Here is a 16,962-nt window from a genome sequence, read left to right on the forward strand (position 1 = left end):
CATGGGAATTTTTTCACCATGACATATCTGATGGGAGAAAAATTGAAGGAAGAAGTGATAAATTCTACTTATATGACTTGTTTCCTTATCTCTACTCTCCGTTAATCCATTTTTATCACTACCTTGAAACTTCTGGGCATATTTTTACTGAAACTGTGAGTTGTCGAGAACTTGTTAAAATGTTTTTACCTTTTCCCCTAAACTAAAATTTTAGTACAAATTTCCTGCTCTGAGGTGAAGAATATAAAAAATAGGTCCGGTTTCAGCAATATCAATACAACATCTCTTATCCCAACTGGGCCAAAACCATTTATTTTACTTCAAAAGCAAAAGGCTACTGGGCCTGGAGTACAAGTCTTACGAGGAACAGCTGAGGGAGCTGGGGCTGTTTAGCCTGGAGAAAAGGAGGCTGAGGACAGACCTTCTCACTCTCTACAACTGCCTGAAAGGAGGTTATAGTGAGGTGGGGTTGGTCTCTTCTCCCTAGTAACAAGTGACAGAACAAGAGAAAAAGGGCTCAAGTTGTGCCAGGAGAGGTTTATATTGGATGTTAGGAAAAATTTCTTCACTGAAAGGGTTGTCATGCACTGGAACAGGCTGCCCAGGAAAGTGGTGGAGTCCCCATCCCTGGAGGAATTTAAAAGATGTGTAGCTGTGGTTCTTAGGGAAAAGGTTTAGTGGTGGACTTAGTGTTAGGTTAATGGTTGGACTTGATGATTTTAAAGGTCCTTTACAACCAAAATGATTCTACGAATCTGTGAAAATGGAAGCAAAACCAGACAACAAAGGAAAATTTAAAAACACTGCACCAATGTTTTAGGAAAGCAAAATTCAGTTTGACTTTAAACTGGCAAGGAGAGACTTAGGGCAACAAGAAGAGCTTTTACAGCTACATGAACAATAGAAAAGTTAACAATGAAAATGTAGGCCTATACAGTGATAGGGGATACAAATAGAGCTAGTAAGCCAAATGCTGCCTTTGTCTTCATCTTCACAAGCAAGACTCCCAACTCCCAGGCCTCTAAGCCCAGAGGCAGGGTTCTAGGAAGACCACTAGCAGTAGTGGGAGAACATTAAGTTTGCTTCTGCATACTTGTGAGGACACAGTTTCATGAATCCAGAATAATCCTGCACTGATTTCATCAACTGGCTACCTGCAACTTAGAATAAGGTTGTTTTGAGACTGCACATTATGAGATCATAAAAGCTTCAGAGACAGTTATTTCAGACAGAACAGTGACCAAAAGGTTTATTCAAAGCATTGTAACTTAGCCTTTTATGAATAAAAATTTACCATCAAAAATGGTTTACCATAAAAAATAATTCACTCTTAAATTTCCTTTATATGGCTCTTTGTCTTTAGTTGTATTCCATTACTTGGCGTTTGATTCATCCTCCTTATTGTCTACACTAGTAGTATCCTCAAGTAGAAGTTCCTGTGGAGACAAAGGAAAGATAGAACATAGAGATGTATTTTATTATAAAATACTGGAAAGTAATTTTAGTAGCCTAAAGCATAACTGTAGAACTATGCTCTCTACGTCAGTCATCTTTCCCGTTGCTTTTCACTGCCAATACTTGAATTTAACTGTTCTGTGTTGTTTGTCTGTTGCCAGACAAAGTACACACATATTGACTGCCAGCCAAAGAATGTTTCCAATTTGAACAAGCATCATAAGAAACATGGACCAAGAAGGATGGAATTCCTGTGTGGAAAAAAATTATGGTAATGGGACAAAGAATACAAAGCTGCAAGAAACCAGATTTTGTTACACCTGCTCTTCATAGTATGCATACTCTCTTAAAAATGTTTCCTCTTGCTATAACTTAATCTTGCTAAATATAGAGACAAGGGGAATATGTTGCCTAATCAATTATGGACATAGACCTATGCTGAAAAATGTATAACTATTTGATTATAGACATAAAGAGCTGGAAGGAACTTTGAGAACACCTATCACCTTCTTATGTTTTCATGTGTTGTAATCTGCATATATGCTGTCTCTGAGAGATACTTGGGTCCATTTGTTTGGGTTTTTTTGAATAACACAAAAAAACCCCATTGGAATAACCTAACTGCTTCATTGTGATAGGCCAGATAATTTGTTAAAATCAAGTTCAGTAAAAAATGATTCTCTGAATCCAAGAGACTTTGAGACAAACTAGGGTCGATGAAATTTTGCCAAATCCAAAGCAGAGCTATGCAGGAAAACCACTTAGATGTCTGCCAGGTCTAATCCAACCCCAAAGATCCCAATTGTGGCTAAATATGAGTAAACACAGATGCATCCTTTTGTTGCTCCTTCGTAATTTTGTATTTAAAACAGGCTTCTGAACTGCCTGGAAGAAAACTTAAGCATCTAAATTCCAAAGCTCTTTGGTTTGTAAGAGAAATTAAACAACCAGAGACTCAAACCCAGAAGTTCAAACCACAATGCATAACAATACCTAAAATTTGTTTCTTCAGATTTGTTTTGCCTGCTTTTTAACTTCAGCTGACAGAATAAGAATACACAGTTCCATTCATGAGAAGGAGGTGGAGTGCACAACCCCCCCTGCATTTCCCAGGGTCTGAAATCTTCTCTCTCATTTTTGTACAAAAAAGAAAGAAAAGTTTGAAAATGCAATCACTGACAAACTCAGCTTTGTAAATGCTGTATATGGACAGATGTGTCACTTCTAATTTGTACTGCTACAGTATATGGACTTGACTACTCTGTTTATATCTAGAGAGGACTGCCTCCCTTATGAAATGTGGTAATTTCCATGGTCTCTTTAGCTTGATAATGTACCTGAGCAACATAACTTTGGCTGATTGATGTATGTAATTGGAAACCCTGATTGCTAATGAAAGAATAAGCATGCATGTCCCATCCCTCACCTTCATCCTCCTGATCTTTTTGTTCTTCTTCCTCTCTGCTTCCCTCATCTGCCTCTATACCTTTCTTATCTTCCTCTCCTGCATCCTGTGCTGGGCTAAAATCTTCACTGGGTACTTCATTAATAGGAGGCGGCTCATCAGCCTTAACCTCAGCAGGCTCGTCAGTGACTGAAACATAAGAAATTAGAAATACCAAACAAAATTAATTTTACAAATTTGCACTCAACCATTGTTTTCATGCAATAGCTAACAACTCCTACTGAAGTCTACAGTTTTCACTCACATGAGAAATCCTACAAAAACTTTTGTAATTTTTTATAATCAGGTTTTTAACAGTCCATGATATAGACTAAAATGATTCATGGGCTTCCAGCGACAGTTGTCTCTCATTATGCTATGTGAGATTAGGCAGACACATACATATTGTGCATGAACAGCCTTGGAATTTCCAAACCATCAATATGTGGTAAATTATAGGAAAACAAACAAACAAACAAAAAACTTCTCAGAACACTTGCTGTTAAACTTGAAAAGCACAGTTTTAGCCGAGAATCAAAGCATGAAGTTTCCAGCTGTCCAGCAGAACAAACCTGGTATTTTCTCCTCTTCAGTTACTGGTGCTGTTTCTTCAGTTACTGGTGCTGTTTCTTCAATTACTGCTGCTGTTGCTCCTCCTTCTTCCACTGCTTCTGCTGTTACTACCGCCACTGGGGGAGGTTCTTTGCGAGAAGGTAGATTTTCCCCCTGAGGAGCCCAGAGTGCTAATTTGGCAATTGTTGATGCTTTCCATTTTGGTGCAACCAGTAATAACGGTACTTCCTCTTCTTCTTCCTCTCCTCTATCCTAGAAGACAAACCATTAAGTCCAGCATCTCATCAGTATTAAGGGAGTAAGTAAGATGATGGGGTTTTGTACTCAGTCCTCTTTATCTGGGCTCAAAATGGCATTGGCATGGCTTTTTAAAGAATTTCCAGGTGGAGGAACTTTAGCAGCCACAAGTCTTGAAAGAGAACTACACTTTGAACCTTGATGAAGTCAGTTGACTATATTACTAAGGATCAGTGCTTGCCAGCTTGCTTCGTTTAAGGTAAAAGTCTCTCCCTCAAACAGAACAGCTTTAAGGGGCCTATGTATATTTCCTCTTCTATGCCTGTCTGCAGTACAACAATGCCAGTTAAGACCTGAATCTCTCTATCTGGTCGATGCTATACTGTCCATCTCACAGAGGAACAGTGACAAAACAGCCCCCTTCTGCCTCAATCTTTTCTTAGGGAAGACCTTGGAATAGATCTAGGAAGCAATAAGGTACTGCACAAAGTTTATGTTTCCAAAATTTGAAGATTTTCTTTTTTAAACATACTTTATTTTATCCAAAAATAAAGGAGTCTCAGTAATGGAGTAATTATCTGCATTGCAAGCTGTTTTATTTTTTTAATGCGTCTAGTTCTGCAATTACTTCAAATAAAGTAAAGAGGCAAGATTTAGTGACAGCACTGTCCATTGTTTTACACTGTCACTACAGCATTCACATAAGAAATTATTGTTCCTGAGAGCAATTTTCAGAAGTCAAGTGCTTAACCTGGGGTTCTTAAATTCATGTTTTAACTCCCACATCAATAGCCTAATATTCCAAAATAAGCACATCCAACAATCCCCAACTGAACTGAGGATACTAGATACAAATAACTTTGAATACTCATATGAATCTGATACTTAATTTGAGGATCTTTTGCTTTTTGCCAAAAAAGCAAAAGAGTTTTCATGTTTTGTATATCTCTATCGCTAATGATAGGAATTTTTATTATTATCTTATTCTTATCTTAAGAAACAATTGCTGCCTTAGAGACTTTTCAAAGAGTGTGTAATGGGAACTTATGTGTCAGACAACAGAGGTCACAAACTCTAAGCTAAAATGTGGCACATGTTCTTGAAAGCAGAACAGTAATATTGTGATGTATTTCTTATTTATCTGGCTATTTTGCACCACATTAATCAGACACAGTTCAGAGCATTCATGCACAAAGGAGAAGAAAAAACAGGTCCTGGTGCCAGCTGTTCCCTGCAATTATTAGGAGCTCCTAACAGGACAAGGACAACAATGGGACACATTTCCAAAACATAAATCTGCTGTCAATTACCATTTGTACACATTGCATCAAGCAATTCAGAAACATAAGAAGAAATATTGTTCATTGTTTTCTGGTGGTCAGAACAAAGTGGAATACAGGCTAAACATACAGACAGATATATCTATATTGTGTGGCTTGAAACATCTAATGTTTTGGGAAGGTCTTGATTCTTCTAAACTTTAAGCAGGAAAGACTCCTATCTGCAAAATCACACCTTGCACTTGTCAAAGTTTATGCAGTAGAGAAGCTAAAGCAAAAAGCAAACCAAAATTTCATTCAGTTATTAAGAAGGCCCAAGTTTCTACCCTTTTTTCACTAGATCTACGTTAGCATCAGAATGTCTAAGGTATTTTATGAATTACTCAACAATAGATTTGATTTACTGAGTTCTCTGATCTCTGATTTGCACTATTTCTTTTACCTGTTCTGGTTGTATGTATTCACCATGCTGTTCACATCCAATATCAAAGATGTATTTGCCATAACCTACAGGCTGTTGAAAGATACAAAAAAGTTAGCAGAACTGTGAAGTTAGTACATTCTAAGCATATAAATGTAAAATATGCTTTACTACAAAATTCAAACAATAGTAAATAACAAATTAGTTTGAAAGCAGAGTTGCAGAGAAACTTGGTATTCTGTCCTGTGGAATAATTCAGTTTCCTATGTTACATTTATGGCACAAGAAATACTACAAAAGATCAGAAGCCTAGCTTCTTATTTTAAGTGGAAACAGATCCTATTAAGACATGCTTAACAGGATGTTCCATGCTGACTGTTCAGAAGAAATGAGTTTCCCAGTACACTTACATTTCCATTCAAAAACATGCCGAGATATCTATGGTTTAGGTGGATAAGTTCAGCTTCTCCTTCCTGGTTTCCATCTACCCAGCCACCAACATACTTAGATCTTGTGTCATTATAGAGATATGTGCCTTGCCCGTGCCTAGGGAGAAAATAATTTTGCTTTACACTACTGAATATTAAGAAATTAGGATGTTGCTTCACTTAAGGTATTAAAACTGTACTATTTAAGTAGCTGAAATGGCTTAAGTTGATCAAGATCATCCAGTAGCACTTGATTTGCTCCAGTCAGCCCTCCTTTGAAAATAACCTTTGCATTTTAATGCCACTGAATGACTTGAAACATGACTATACAAATGAAACAAACCTATTGTGGTTTAACCATTCTCCAGAATAGGTGTCTCCATTTGGATACGTGTACTTTCCATAGCCATGTCTCTGGTCATTCACCCAGGATCCTTTAATGAGAATATGATAAAAGCAGAGTGAGAGGTGGTCAGTTTGTGTTGCTGACATACATGAATTCTTAGAAAAGGAAATGAAAGCTATTACACGGCTGTGATTCCTAACCATTCCTTACATCATTACTAACTCTAAGCCCTTGCTCTTTTTTCTTCTGTCTGTCCCTTTCCCCCCCAAATATTTATGCAGCTGCCTGACCTCCCTTTCATTTTGCCTGTCATGATCTGTCTCCATTATCACTCTCCATTATCAGGATGAACAGAAGAAGCCATGTAACATCCTGCTCCTGTCTTAAAATTTTATAATGTATTACAGTTGCATTAGATAATGTCACATTTCCACTCAAATAAAAGAGGGACAAATTGAGTCTGACTCATTTGCTGAAATTGTCCTGTTAGACAGGGGACATATATACTCAAAAGGATGCTAGATTGCATGTCTTAATTACTCTTCTATTCATACTTCAAAGGAATTTTTAAAGTAATAATAAATTACAGGTGCATATGCTCCTGTAAGCCAAGATTGGGCTGCTCTTGTTGCTGTGCTTCTAGCCCTCAGAATGCAAATGTTCCTTCTTGCCTAGCATAGAAAGGAGGGGCGGAAATATTGTACCTTAAAGCTTAACTGATATTCAGTGTTTTGGGTACTCTCCTGGAAGAAGAGAAACAATGCAAGTTTCAACTTCTTCAAACTTCAGAGGCATTCCAATCCTTGAGTGCTCTAATCAGCAGACTATTTTTTAAGGAAGGACCTCATTAAGTCCTAAAATACTTTATCCTGAACATATCTGTGGCTCTAATAATCATTCAGAAATAAGTAACTACTCACTTCTACCAAGAATGTACTGATTTTTAAGACACTTAATATTTCTCAGGACTTGGAACACCCCACTTGAAAGGGGGATATGACAAGAAAAAAACACTACTAAATACCACATTTCTCACAATAATTGACATAAATTCCCATAAATAAACCCCACACTTTTCAGAGCTTGTAGTAAAAAAGGAATAAAAGGAAAAAAAAATCAGAGAAAATTTGTCTTCTTAAAATAATACATTCTCCAATTCAGTGAGTGAGGGGGGAGTGCATCTTTTCAGCCACAGAAATCCTTGCAACTGTGTTCAGTGGTTTACCTTCGTATTTTGACCCATCTGGATAATAAAAAACACCATGGCCATGCTTTTTGTTTTGAAGATATCCTCCAGTGTAGAAAGCACCATTTTTAAATCTGTAGGTCCCCTGAAACGTATTCGGTAGAGATAAAATACTTGTCAGTTCTCACTCTTGTTTCAATAGAGTGCCCACACTAACAGAACCACCGAAACATGAGCACATCCACTGGCTACTGCTGCTGTCTTACCTGCCCACTTCTCAAACCATGCTCATACTCTCCCTCGTATGTGTCACCATTGGGCAGACGTGCTTTTCCACGCCCATGTCTCTCACCTTCTGCATTGCGTTCGCCTTCGTACTCCTGACAACATGTGAAAACGAAGAAGTTTTATAGGGCTAGACCTGACTGAATCCAACCTCACGAAACAGGAAAAGAGGCGTTTGCTCAAAGCTGCTCCAATTTGACTTGAAGCGGTGACTGCAGGAGCACCTTGCCAACAGATACCCTGCTTGTGCAGACACTGTCATCAGAGGCTTTTCTCCCTTCCTGACGCACCGCTGGAGAGCATGGATGACTTGTTTCCATCCCTTGGAGCAAGCTGGAAATGCCCCGACGCAGATGGTGCAGCCCCACTTCCAAGACTCCCTGGCCCACCGGAGAAGCGCCTCGGGAGCCCTCCCGGGCTTCCCACGGCCTCCATGCAGCACGTAAGACCCCCTGCTGGCTCAGGTTGGCTCTCCCCTTCCCTGCTGCTGCCGCTCCCCCACCCGCTGCCCGAGGCCCCTGGGCCCCTCAGCCCCTTCCTGCCCCGCTCCTCCCCAGCGCCCTCGCCAGGGCGGCGGGGACGGGCCCCTCGCCACGGCAAGGGCCGGGAGGCCGGGCCGGGCCGGGCCCCCCCCCTCCCCCCGTGCGGCTGAGCCGACAGCAGCGCCCCGGCAGACCCCGACAGACCCCCAGATCGGGCTCGGCCTCCTCGGCCTCCTCGGAGTCCAGGTCCGACATGGCGGCGGCGGCGCCGCCGTCCCCCCTGGCAACCGCGGCGGCGCGCGGCGGGGGCGCGCCCGGCGGGGGCGCGCGCTGCTGTCCCGGGTGCTGAGCGCGGCGGGGGCGGAGCGGGGCGGGGCGGGGTGCGGGGTGGGGGGGGCGGTGCGGGTCTGTCCCGGCCCGGCCCGTCCCGCCGCTCCCCCGCCACGGGTCGCCCCTCGGGTGCAGGCGGCAGCGGCAGCGGGAGCCCCGCCTGGCCAGCAGGGCCGCCCGGCGGCTCCCGGCGCGGGAGCGGCAGCCGGCAGGGGGCCGTGGCGTGAGCAGGGGCCGGGCGGGTGCGGGACGCCGCCGGCAGCCGGCACGGATCCCCGCGTAGCTTGTCCCGGCCGGTGCCGTCAGCGTCGTGAAGCAGGCTGGGGGCTCTTCAGGTGGGACCTGGCACCGCGCAGTTTCCCGGGAGCTCCCGGGAGTTTGGCCTGTGAACAGCGTTTGTTTGTTTATTTATTTGTTTGTTTTTCTGTCAGGTTTAATGACGTTCAGAAACTCCAGCCCCTGGATCTTAGGTTTTCTGCCTGACGGTTTCAGCCTGACGGTGATGAGCCTCATACACCCGCTCAGCAGACCCAGCACGTTGCCTTGGCACAGCCCGGGGAACCCCGGTAGAAGTCGGAGCAGGAAGGCCAAGCACTGTCGGCTCCAGAGCCTGAAATCCCACGGGATTCCCGCTGCTAGCTTGGTGGTGCACATCTGATGGCACAGGCAGAGAGGGAGGACCCACGCGCAGCCCTCAAGAGGCATCACAGGAACGTGCTTTGGATCCCTGCAGCATCCCGGGGATACTGCTGTGCTCTCAGGGGTCAGGCTCTGTGTTTTGGGGCTCTCTGGAGAGATTCCATTGTTTCTTGTGCAAGGTGCAGCAGAGTGGTCTGTGTGGATAGTTCGGGGGTCAGGATAGAGTCAGGGAAATGCTCTGGCATTAATCACTGCTGGATCTCAGGCATAGGGCAGCATCAAACCACTGTGTGATCTGGCCTGGAAAATCCTGTGTTTCTGCATAAATGAAGGGAGTACAAGTTACCTCTCCCATTACTTTTCCTAAGTTGCAGCAACTGCTGTGGTGACAAGGGCCCAGTGCAGTTCTGACAGTTGCTGGTGAGATAGCAGAAGGATGAGTCAGCCAGGTTTTGACATCATATAAGCATCTCCTGCTTTCACACAATTGCTTTTACTTCTACTTTTTTTTCTTCTCCTTTTAGTAACTATAATTCTCAATTATCTTAATACGTGGGAAATTCTCTGTATGCTGACTTTTCTCCAAACCCCTCAGTTAACCTCAGTAGCAATCCACGTAACTCTGATGACAAGCTCTGTCACCTCAGCCAGTTAAGATCCTCCCATACTAATATGATGACAGCTAAATCATTCTGGGAGGCAAGAAGAGGGCTCTCCTTTCTCAAAATGCCAAAAGTGGAAGAGAATAGCTCACAAGGAACATAATGAGGATAGTACATCGCAGCCACCCCTTAGTCCATGTTCAGCAATAATATCACATAGGGAAAAAACCTGTTTTGCATTTTGTGTTGCTTTTTTAAAAAATGTTTTGTATGTGAGCTACAGTATCAAAAATCAATCACTCTTTTAAATGATCTTATTTGTCTTGATGGAAGGTAGTGCTTTGTTATTCTTTACAAAGGGAAATGCCCTAAAAATCTACCTTGGCTAAGGGAGTTGGTGGTGCTTGCATTACAGCTCATGCCACCTCCTGCAGAGATGTTGGGGATGAGCTGTGTTGCTGAATGCAAGTGTCACCCCACTTCTCTGCAAAGCAGCAGCTTCAAAGTCCTTGCAGGAGCTTGGCAGGACTCAGGGCCTGCCAGTGAAGCAGGAGTCAGGCAAATCACCTCGCTATTGCTTTGCACAGTCATTTAATGGCCAAGGTTTCACAAGAGGAGCCATGCAATGATATGTGTGCTGAAAAGCAGTTATCAAAATACGCACTGGGCAGAGGAGGTGGTGCTTCTGAGGCAGCAAAAGGAGTGGCAAGTGGTTGAAAAACGTGGGGAAGGACACCTTAACTCTAGGTCAAAGCTTTACCACCCAAACCAGAAGAAAAACAAGGTCATCTCTATACAAAGATACACCATATAGTCAGGTAGTTTTATTTGTTTTCATAGGTGGGAATCTAACTGGCTAGTATTTAGATAATAAATAAATAGTATTTCTTTACTAAGATGTGTTGCTTATATGGCATATGTGTCTTTTTGTTTTCAGTTGGGCAAAGATGAAAAAGGAGAACTATAGCTAAATCCCATGATGTTCTTAGCTCATAGGATCCCTTTGGGCTTTGGAGTTAACACCCAAATTAGTAACAAGTTAACATTACTAATTTGAGAGTGCTTCCTGCTTGAGACATTTAGGAACACTAAAATGACTTTTTATTAGCTGGCAGAGCATTAAGAAGCTATATACTTACCAGCTCAAAATTGTATGCTTATTTCTCTTTCCTGCAGGTCCCCAGCATTTGACCAGGGAAGCCTGACTTGCATAATGGCCATTACTGTTAATGAGTAACAGTTTGCAGAGTATGCAAACTACTGCTCCGGTGGCTGAACTGGCTATGAGTGCACTTTATCTGAAGCATAGGCTGTTCATTTCCTCTTTTCTCACTCGATAATGCCTTAGTTTCTTCTTTCACCTAAGGATAGCTAAATTATTTTATCTCTGATACGGTAGTGTCTAATTATATAACTAGTTCCTTAGTCTGTGAGTGGCATGTTAGTTGTAAGCAAATACTGCAGCTAAGAGCTGTAAGGGAAAATACGTTCAGGATGCATATAGAGGTCCTTCCTGTTCAACTCGATAACAAAAGTAACCGGATGTATCTTCTGAATTCCACGTGGATGTAGCCCAGGGCACAGCCCCGACACAAACAGGACAGTGACAAGCCATCAGAGACACTCCCCCTAATGATCACTACTGCTTTTGCTCTACTTTGTCAGAGTTCTGAGGGAGGAAAGGCTCTGAAGGAGGAACAGTTAATTTTTCTTGGGAAACAGTAACTACTCCCTTATAAACTTTAAACCGCTCTGTGCCTAGAAATGGCAGACAGCACAAACGTCTGCATGTTGCAATAATGTAGTTTGACCAAAATGAGGGAGGCATCATTTAAAGTTTTCTATACCAAGAAACTGTCTTATATGGATGCATATTACTGACAAGGAGGATGTATTTTGTAGTTTCTGGTTTTCAAGCTACATTTGGGTGTGTCTCATAGTCCAATTAAAGTTAAGTTTTAAGTATGTTAGTATTGAAAGAAGGGCTATTATCATCCTTACTTTCCTGTTCTTTTTCCTTTTCCACCAAAGGACCAACATAACACCATAAATATTCTTAAAGTCCTGCTGAACTAGTATATGACTTTCCTTTGGCAAAAGGCTCGAGGGGGTTAGTGGGTGTGCTGATGATCTGCTCTGATTTTACTGCTGGCTCAGTCACCTTGCCAGGTGAGGGCAGAAGCTGCCATAGCTGTGAGCTGCCCTGGAAAAGCTCCTGGTTTGCAGTTTGAGCAGAAGCCCCATACAGAGAGAGAACTCCTGAGAAAAAAAAACCCTGCTGTTGCTGCTGGAGGTGCTTACAAACAGGAAAGGACAGTGACACAGGCAAGCAAAAGGCTGCTAGGCACACAACCCCGTAAGATATCTCCTGCAGGAAAGGACAGCCCTGGCTCTCACTCTGAATTTAGCAAGAGAGTGCTTTGTTGGGAGGAATGGCCAAAAGCCACTTCTAATGCCCACTGTGCTCCCAGCTCTCTTTGGACTTTACCCTGTGTTAGGAGTCCTAGCTTAGGGGAAGGCTTTTGGCAGTGCAAAGGTTTTGCAGGGAAAATGCTGCTGCATCAGGTCGGGCTTTGGGGCCTCCTTCCAGCACCAACTGAGCTTTGAAAACTCACATTGCAAGATGAACATCAGAAATTACAGTACTACTTGTTCATCTCTACATTACAATTAGCATCTTGCTTCCAAGGGGTGCTAAAAATACAACAGGGTGCACACTTATGTCTGACATGGTTTGCTGCTTAATTCACAGTAGCTGTGCTTTGGCATTCCTGCCCTGCAGGACAGAGGAGCTTTGTCCTGCCATGCATCCTCCTCCCAGAGGCAATGATGCCCTTGAAAACCGGCTTTTCTCCACCTGGCACACAATGTGGCCTTAGGGAGCTGCCTTTTCAAATCCTGGCACCAAAATAATTGGGAGAGTGGAGGTAATTTACTTGATTCAGGGGTTGGTTTCCTTTCTTCACGTAACTGGCAGAGCTTGTTATTTTGCAAGGGCCAGACCTTGAGCAATCAAGCCAGTTTAAGTTTTGCTCTAGGCTAAATTAGAGATGCAAATGACCATTTATTGCTTTTGATAGGGGAGGCCTGGGCAGCATTATGTCTTTTGACAGGTATTTACATAGCAAAAATCTGCAGTGAAATATTTTGTAACCTCTTGGAAGAGAATAATTTACAACTTTCTCCTTCTAAGAGCTAAAACCACAGCCACATGTACTGCATGCTCAGTATCAGATACTAGCAAAGTTTAAACTGGAGTTGTCAGAAAAAAAACACCTTAATGAAGTCAGCTCTCTTCCTCCTGAAACTTAAATATAAACCAGGTTGATTTCACTAGCCTTTTGGAGGAAAATTGTGGGGTTAAGAAATTAAAGATATATCTAAAGGGGAGTTGTTTTTTGGGAATAAACATTTCATTTTGGGAATAAACATTTTTTACATATATTATCAGGCACACTTAAATAATTCAAAATACTTTGAACAGAATGTTTTCTTAGATTATGGGAGCAAACAATGGACAAAGCAGAACTTACTGTTGGTAAAACTGTCAGAATTTACTATTAGTAAAACCATTAGTAACTGTCAGTTACTGTCAGTAACTTAGATACATTGGGGTTTTTCACCTCCAAATCATAATTAAGCCAGACTCTAGAATGTCAAAATCCTTTGCAAAACTGGAACTTCTCTCCACACAGCTCTTCTAAAGCTCTTTACAGGCAAAATGGTAGCTGCTTAGTATGTTTGTATGCCAAGTAAAGATAGCTTCTTTTTGTGCTCAGAAGCCAGCCAGAAAACATATAAATTACCTTCCCTGCCACTCAAGTTCACAACTGCCTCCTCCAAGTAACATTGGGATACCCTGAAGGCTGGATGATTAGGAAAGAAAAGGCTGTATGAAAGCTGTTCTTGAAATACCAGCAATACCTTTCTTGGCTAAATATAACCATTTGGTTTCCTCCCTAAAAAAAAAGTCCAAGTGAAAGCATTATCTGGTGTTTATACCTGGCCTCCCATTTCTCTGACCTTACTGCTGATTTTGAAGTACAAGCGCATTCTATTCTTCAGATATAAGGGAAAATGGTCAAGTTTCTCTTTTAGATAAGGGATCTCCCTTTCCACTGAAGTGCAACAGGAACATATACAGGTTCATTCTCTTCCATTTGGGAAACTGTTGCTAATGTATTTTCTCAAGACTTTTATGACAGCATTACTACAGCTATCAAGAAAGCAGTTGGCATTCATGGGATGAAAAAAAATGTTATGGTCAGAATAAGACCATAACCATTCTTATTTATAAGAATAAAACAGTGTTAATATCACATTTTGTCTCTGCTTCTTTCTGGAGGTGGGTTTTTGTTTCATCACATAAACAAAACCCCAGACCTAAGCTTCTTTATTTACGCATAGCTTGTAATAACATAAAGCTAAAGCACCCCAGTCCTTCTGCACATTACCATCTAAAGTCCTAACTTGGTAGCTCAGAATAAGTTCAGTAGGGAAGAATTAAACAACACTGGTAGATGGGACTAATTTGCTGTCTCCTCATTTCTGTCGTCTTGAATACCTTTGTACTTCATCTTCTTATACATGACTTGCAAGGCCATTGCTCTAGTGTAAGGTCTTTCTTCTGGTCTGCTTTGTGTTTTATCATGGTATTTATAACTGTTCTGGTATTTGATTTCTCTTAAAATATGCCTCAGTTCTCCCTTCTTATATAACTACTTTCCAGCAATAAAGTCTGCAAGCATGAAGAAATGAAGCCTATCAGTAGCCAGACTCTCTATTTCAGTCTGTTTGTTCCTCAGCAGTTGTTTCTGCAGCCATTTCTTGCACTTCTACTGCAGCCCCAGACAATTTAACAGGAATAGAAATAAGGGCAAAGTAACAAGATGAACTCTGCCATTTCCTGCTGGAAGCAGAATTAAATTTTTCAAGATAAGTTCCTTAAAGTAGATTTTCTTCTTCTATGACAAAAGATGGTCTATATATTGTTTACAGATTCCATTTGTAATTATACAGCTTGGTTGTATTTTGTGGGGGCTTGGGGTTTTTTGTTTGTTTAATTTTAAATTCTGTGTTCTCAGTACATTATTGTTCATTTTTCTGTGAGCAGGTAGCTTGAAGGAATGAGAGCTGATCTGGGTCTCTAGCCAGGGAACCTGCAACCTAGGGGCTACTGTCAGCACCGCTGATCCCATTTTTCTGAATGGAACAGGAGACTGATAGGCAACTCACAAGGTTCAAATAAATGCCATTATTCCTAAATGTCTCCTACACTCATAGCAATATCTATATTTATACAGGAGGCTGGGAGGCAGTTTTACTCCCTCTCGCTCCTTCCCCCTTCCCCTCCCAATATCCCACTTGCTATGTTATTTTTTCTTCCTAGGCAGCCTCAGGTACCATCCTGCTCTGCTTGGGGAAAAGGCTGTGCTGGGACAGTGGTCTTGTCAGCTGGTCTGTTTACCTAAAACTATGGACTGGTGATTCTCACCAGCTTTCTGGCAAGCTAGATGTGATGAAAGTACCAGTCTGGAAACTATGTAGTCATATTAGTGTGGTGCTGTGCCGGCACTAAAATTTCCCATCAAAAGATGGGACATACTGTGCTAACTTAGTTAAATAACTTCCAGACCACAGCTGGCTTACCTCCAGCCTTTTCTGAGAGTGGCTGCAGCAGGGCCACACCTGTCTACTGCCAGCCACGTGGACATCTCCTTCAAAGCCTCTTTCTTTTTTTTGGCTCTTTTGAATGTTGGTTTTTTTTTTTTTCTGTCTGCCAAAGCTCGAAAGCAAGTTTTCTTTGGATTGCACCCAGTGTTAACGTGAAGAGCATATACAATATCCCAGCTGCTCAGTTGGGAAAATCAAACATAAAACTAATGAAGGTAACTAAAAGCCGTGGTTATATCAGTCCTGAGAATCCTGGTACTTGAGTGAAATACAGTCTAAGTAAATATTGATTTTTAAATAGAAAAATGTTATTCAAAAGTCCTTTATTATGTAAATAAGTTCTGAAATTTTTTAATCCCCTAAGACAAAGAGATCACTCAGTGGCTAAACAGACTAGCCTTTTCCATCTGTGCAATTATGAATCATAAAATAAACTTGTGCAATTTACTGGAAATAAAACCAGTACATTAATCAGCTAAAGGACGCAACAGTTTGCATTCAGACCTCTGTTCAGGGAGCATCACCTGTTCAGCAAAGGAAAGACTACACTGACATCCATTGACTTTGAAATGTTCTGCTACATCAGGACTTGAGGAGTTAAGAGCACCAGTCTTTTCAGTGGAAGCAAAATTTAACTGTAGACCAGGAAATTAGAGTTATCTTTTCTGAGAAGCACCAGCAGAAGCATAGGCAAGCATTTGTGGACTCATATATCTTTATTTCTGTTTGATTTTGCAGACAAGAACACACCCTTTTCTACTTCCTCTAGTATGAAAGTTGCCAGAGGCCCAGAAAGTCAAGCTGCTGCCACACCTGCTACCCAATACAACCATTTCCTGGGCCGTATCCTTAATTTCTATTTCCTTCTAGAAAGGAACTGGCAAAATGTCCTTTCTATTATTTTTGGTGAGGCTCTAGATGACATATGTTGTTTAAAAAAAAATAATAATTGTGTTCTGGTTTTTAACCATTTATTCCTGTAATGTTAGGCTGTTGACCTTCTTTTATCTGCAAAAGACTTCTGGCCCTTCTTTGACATCCTATACCAGCAAGCTGTTGTGCAACCAGCAGGGCAAGCTCATGCTGTTCCTCCTCCTCTCTGCATTAGTTATTTGATGGCTTCTGGCAACTGTAGCTGCTGGTGACCAGCACTGCACAGCAGGGAGAGCAGCTGTGCCAAGTGTGGCAACCAGGTTTCAGTGATGTTACAGGAATGGATTAGGAGGAACCTTTATATTATTGGGAGATGCAGTTCCTACTTTAAGTAGGAAAAATACCAGGTTTTTTGGTGGCTCTTTGGCTCATGCTTTTTGCAAGTGGCTTGTAACTGAAGATAGATACTCAAGCAAGGTTAAATTTTTAAAGAAACTTTAAAAAGGCCAAGAAAACACCAATTTTTAAAATCTGAGCATCCTGCATGATGGTGATTGTTGTGATAATTTTGGATGGGTAATCATGCACATGACCAAACACACTGTGATAGGTCTGACCTTTTCTACTGTGAAAAGACAAATCCTCATTTGTGTGTGTGCGTGTGTGTGTGCGCCAGTCAGAACAGACACAGCCTGGTTGGCTTCCCGT

General features: G+C 41.8%; 1 protein-coding gene and 1 long non-coding RNA gene across 3 annotated transcripts; one reads left to right on the plus strand and one right to left on the minus strand.

The window, feature by feature from the left end:
- Nucleotides 1-1,219: 1,219 nt before the first annotated feature.
- Nucleotides 1,220-8,458, minus strand: RSPH1 (radial spoke head component 1). 2 transcript variants are annotated; one of them, XM_051619066.1, is made up of 9 exons: nucleotides 8,342-8,458; nucleotides 7,637-7,750; nucleotides 7,410-7,515; nucleotides 6,182-6,272; nucleotides 5,821-5,956; nucleotides 5,432-5,503; nucleotides 3,472-3,724; nucleotides 2,882-3,049; nucleotides 1,220-1,436 (listed from the first exon to the last, which is right to left on the minus strand). In XM_051619066.1, exons 1-9 carry the CDS (start codon nucleotides 8,390-8,392, stop codon nucleotides 1,423-1,425), a joined length of 1,005 nt encoding a protein of 334 aa, XP_051475026.1. In that variant the 5' UTR covers nucleotides 8,393-8,458; the 3' UTR covers nucleotides 1,220-1,422. The 2 variants fall into 2 exon arrangements, with proteins under 2 accessions (XP_051475026.1, XP_051475036.1); XM_051619076.1 differs by lacking the exon at nucleotides 2,882-3,049.
- A 65-nt stretch (nucleotides 8,459-8,523) lies between these two features.
- LOC127384536 (uncharacterized) lies at nucleotides 8,524-10,606 on the plus strand. Its single transcript, XR_007889443.1, has 2 exons — nucleotides 8,524-8,802; nucleotides 8,899-10,606. It is a non-coding gene; the product is annotated as an uncharacterized LOC127384536 (long non-coding RNA).
- The last annotated feature ends 6,356 nt before the right edge of the window (nucleotides 10,607-16,962 follow it).

Source organism: Apus apus, chromosome 1 (genome assembly GCF_020740795.1).
Source record: "Apus apus isolate bApuApu2 chromosome 1, bApuApu2.pri.cur, whole genome shotgun sequence".
Lineage (NCBI taxonomy): Eukaryota > Metazoa > Chordata > Aves > Apodiformes > Apodidae > Apus > Apus apus.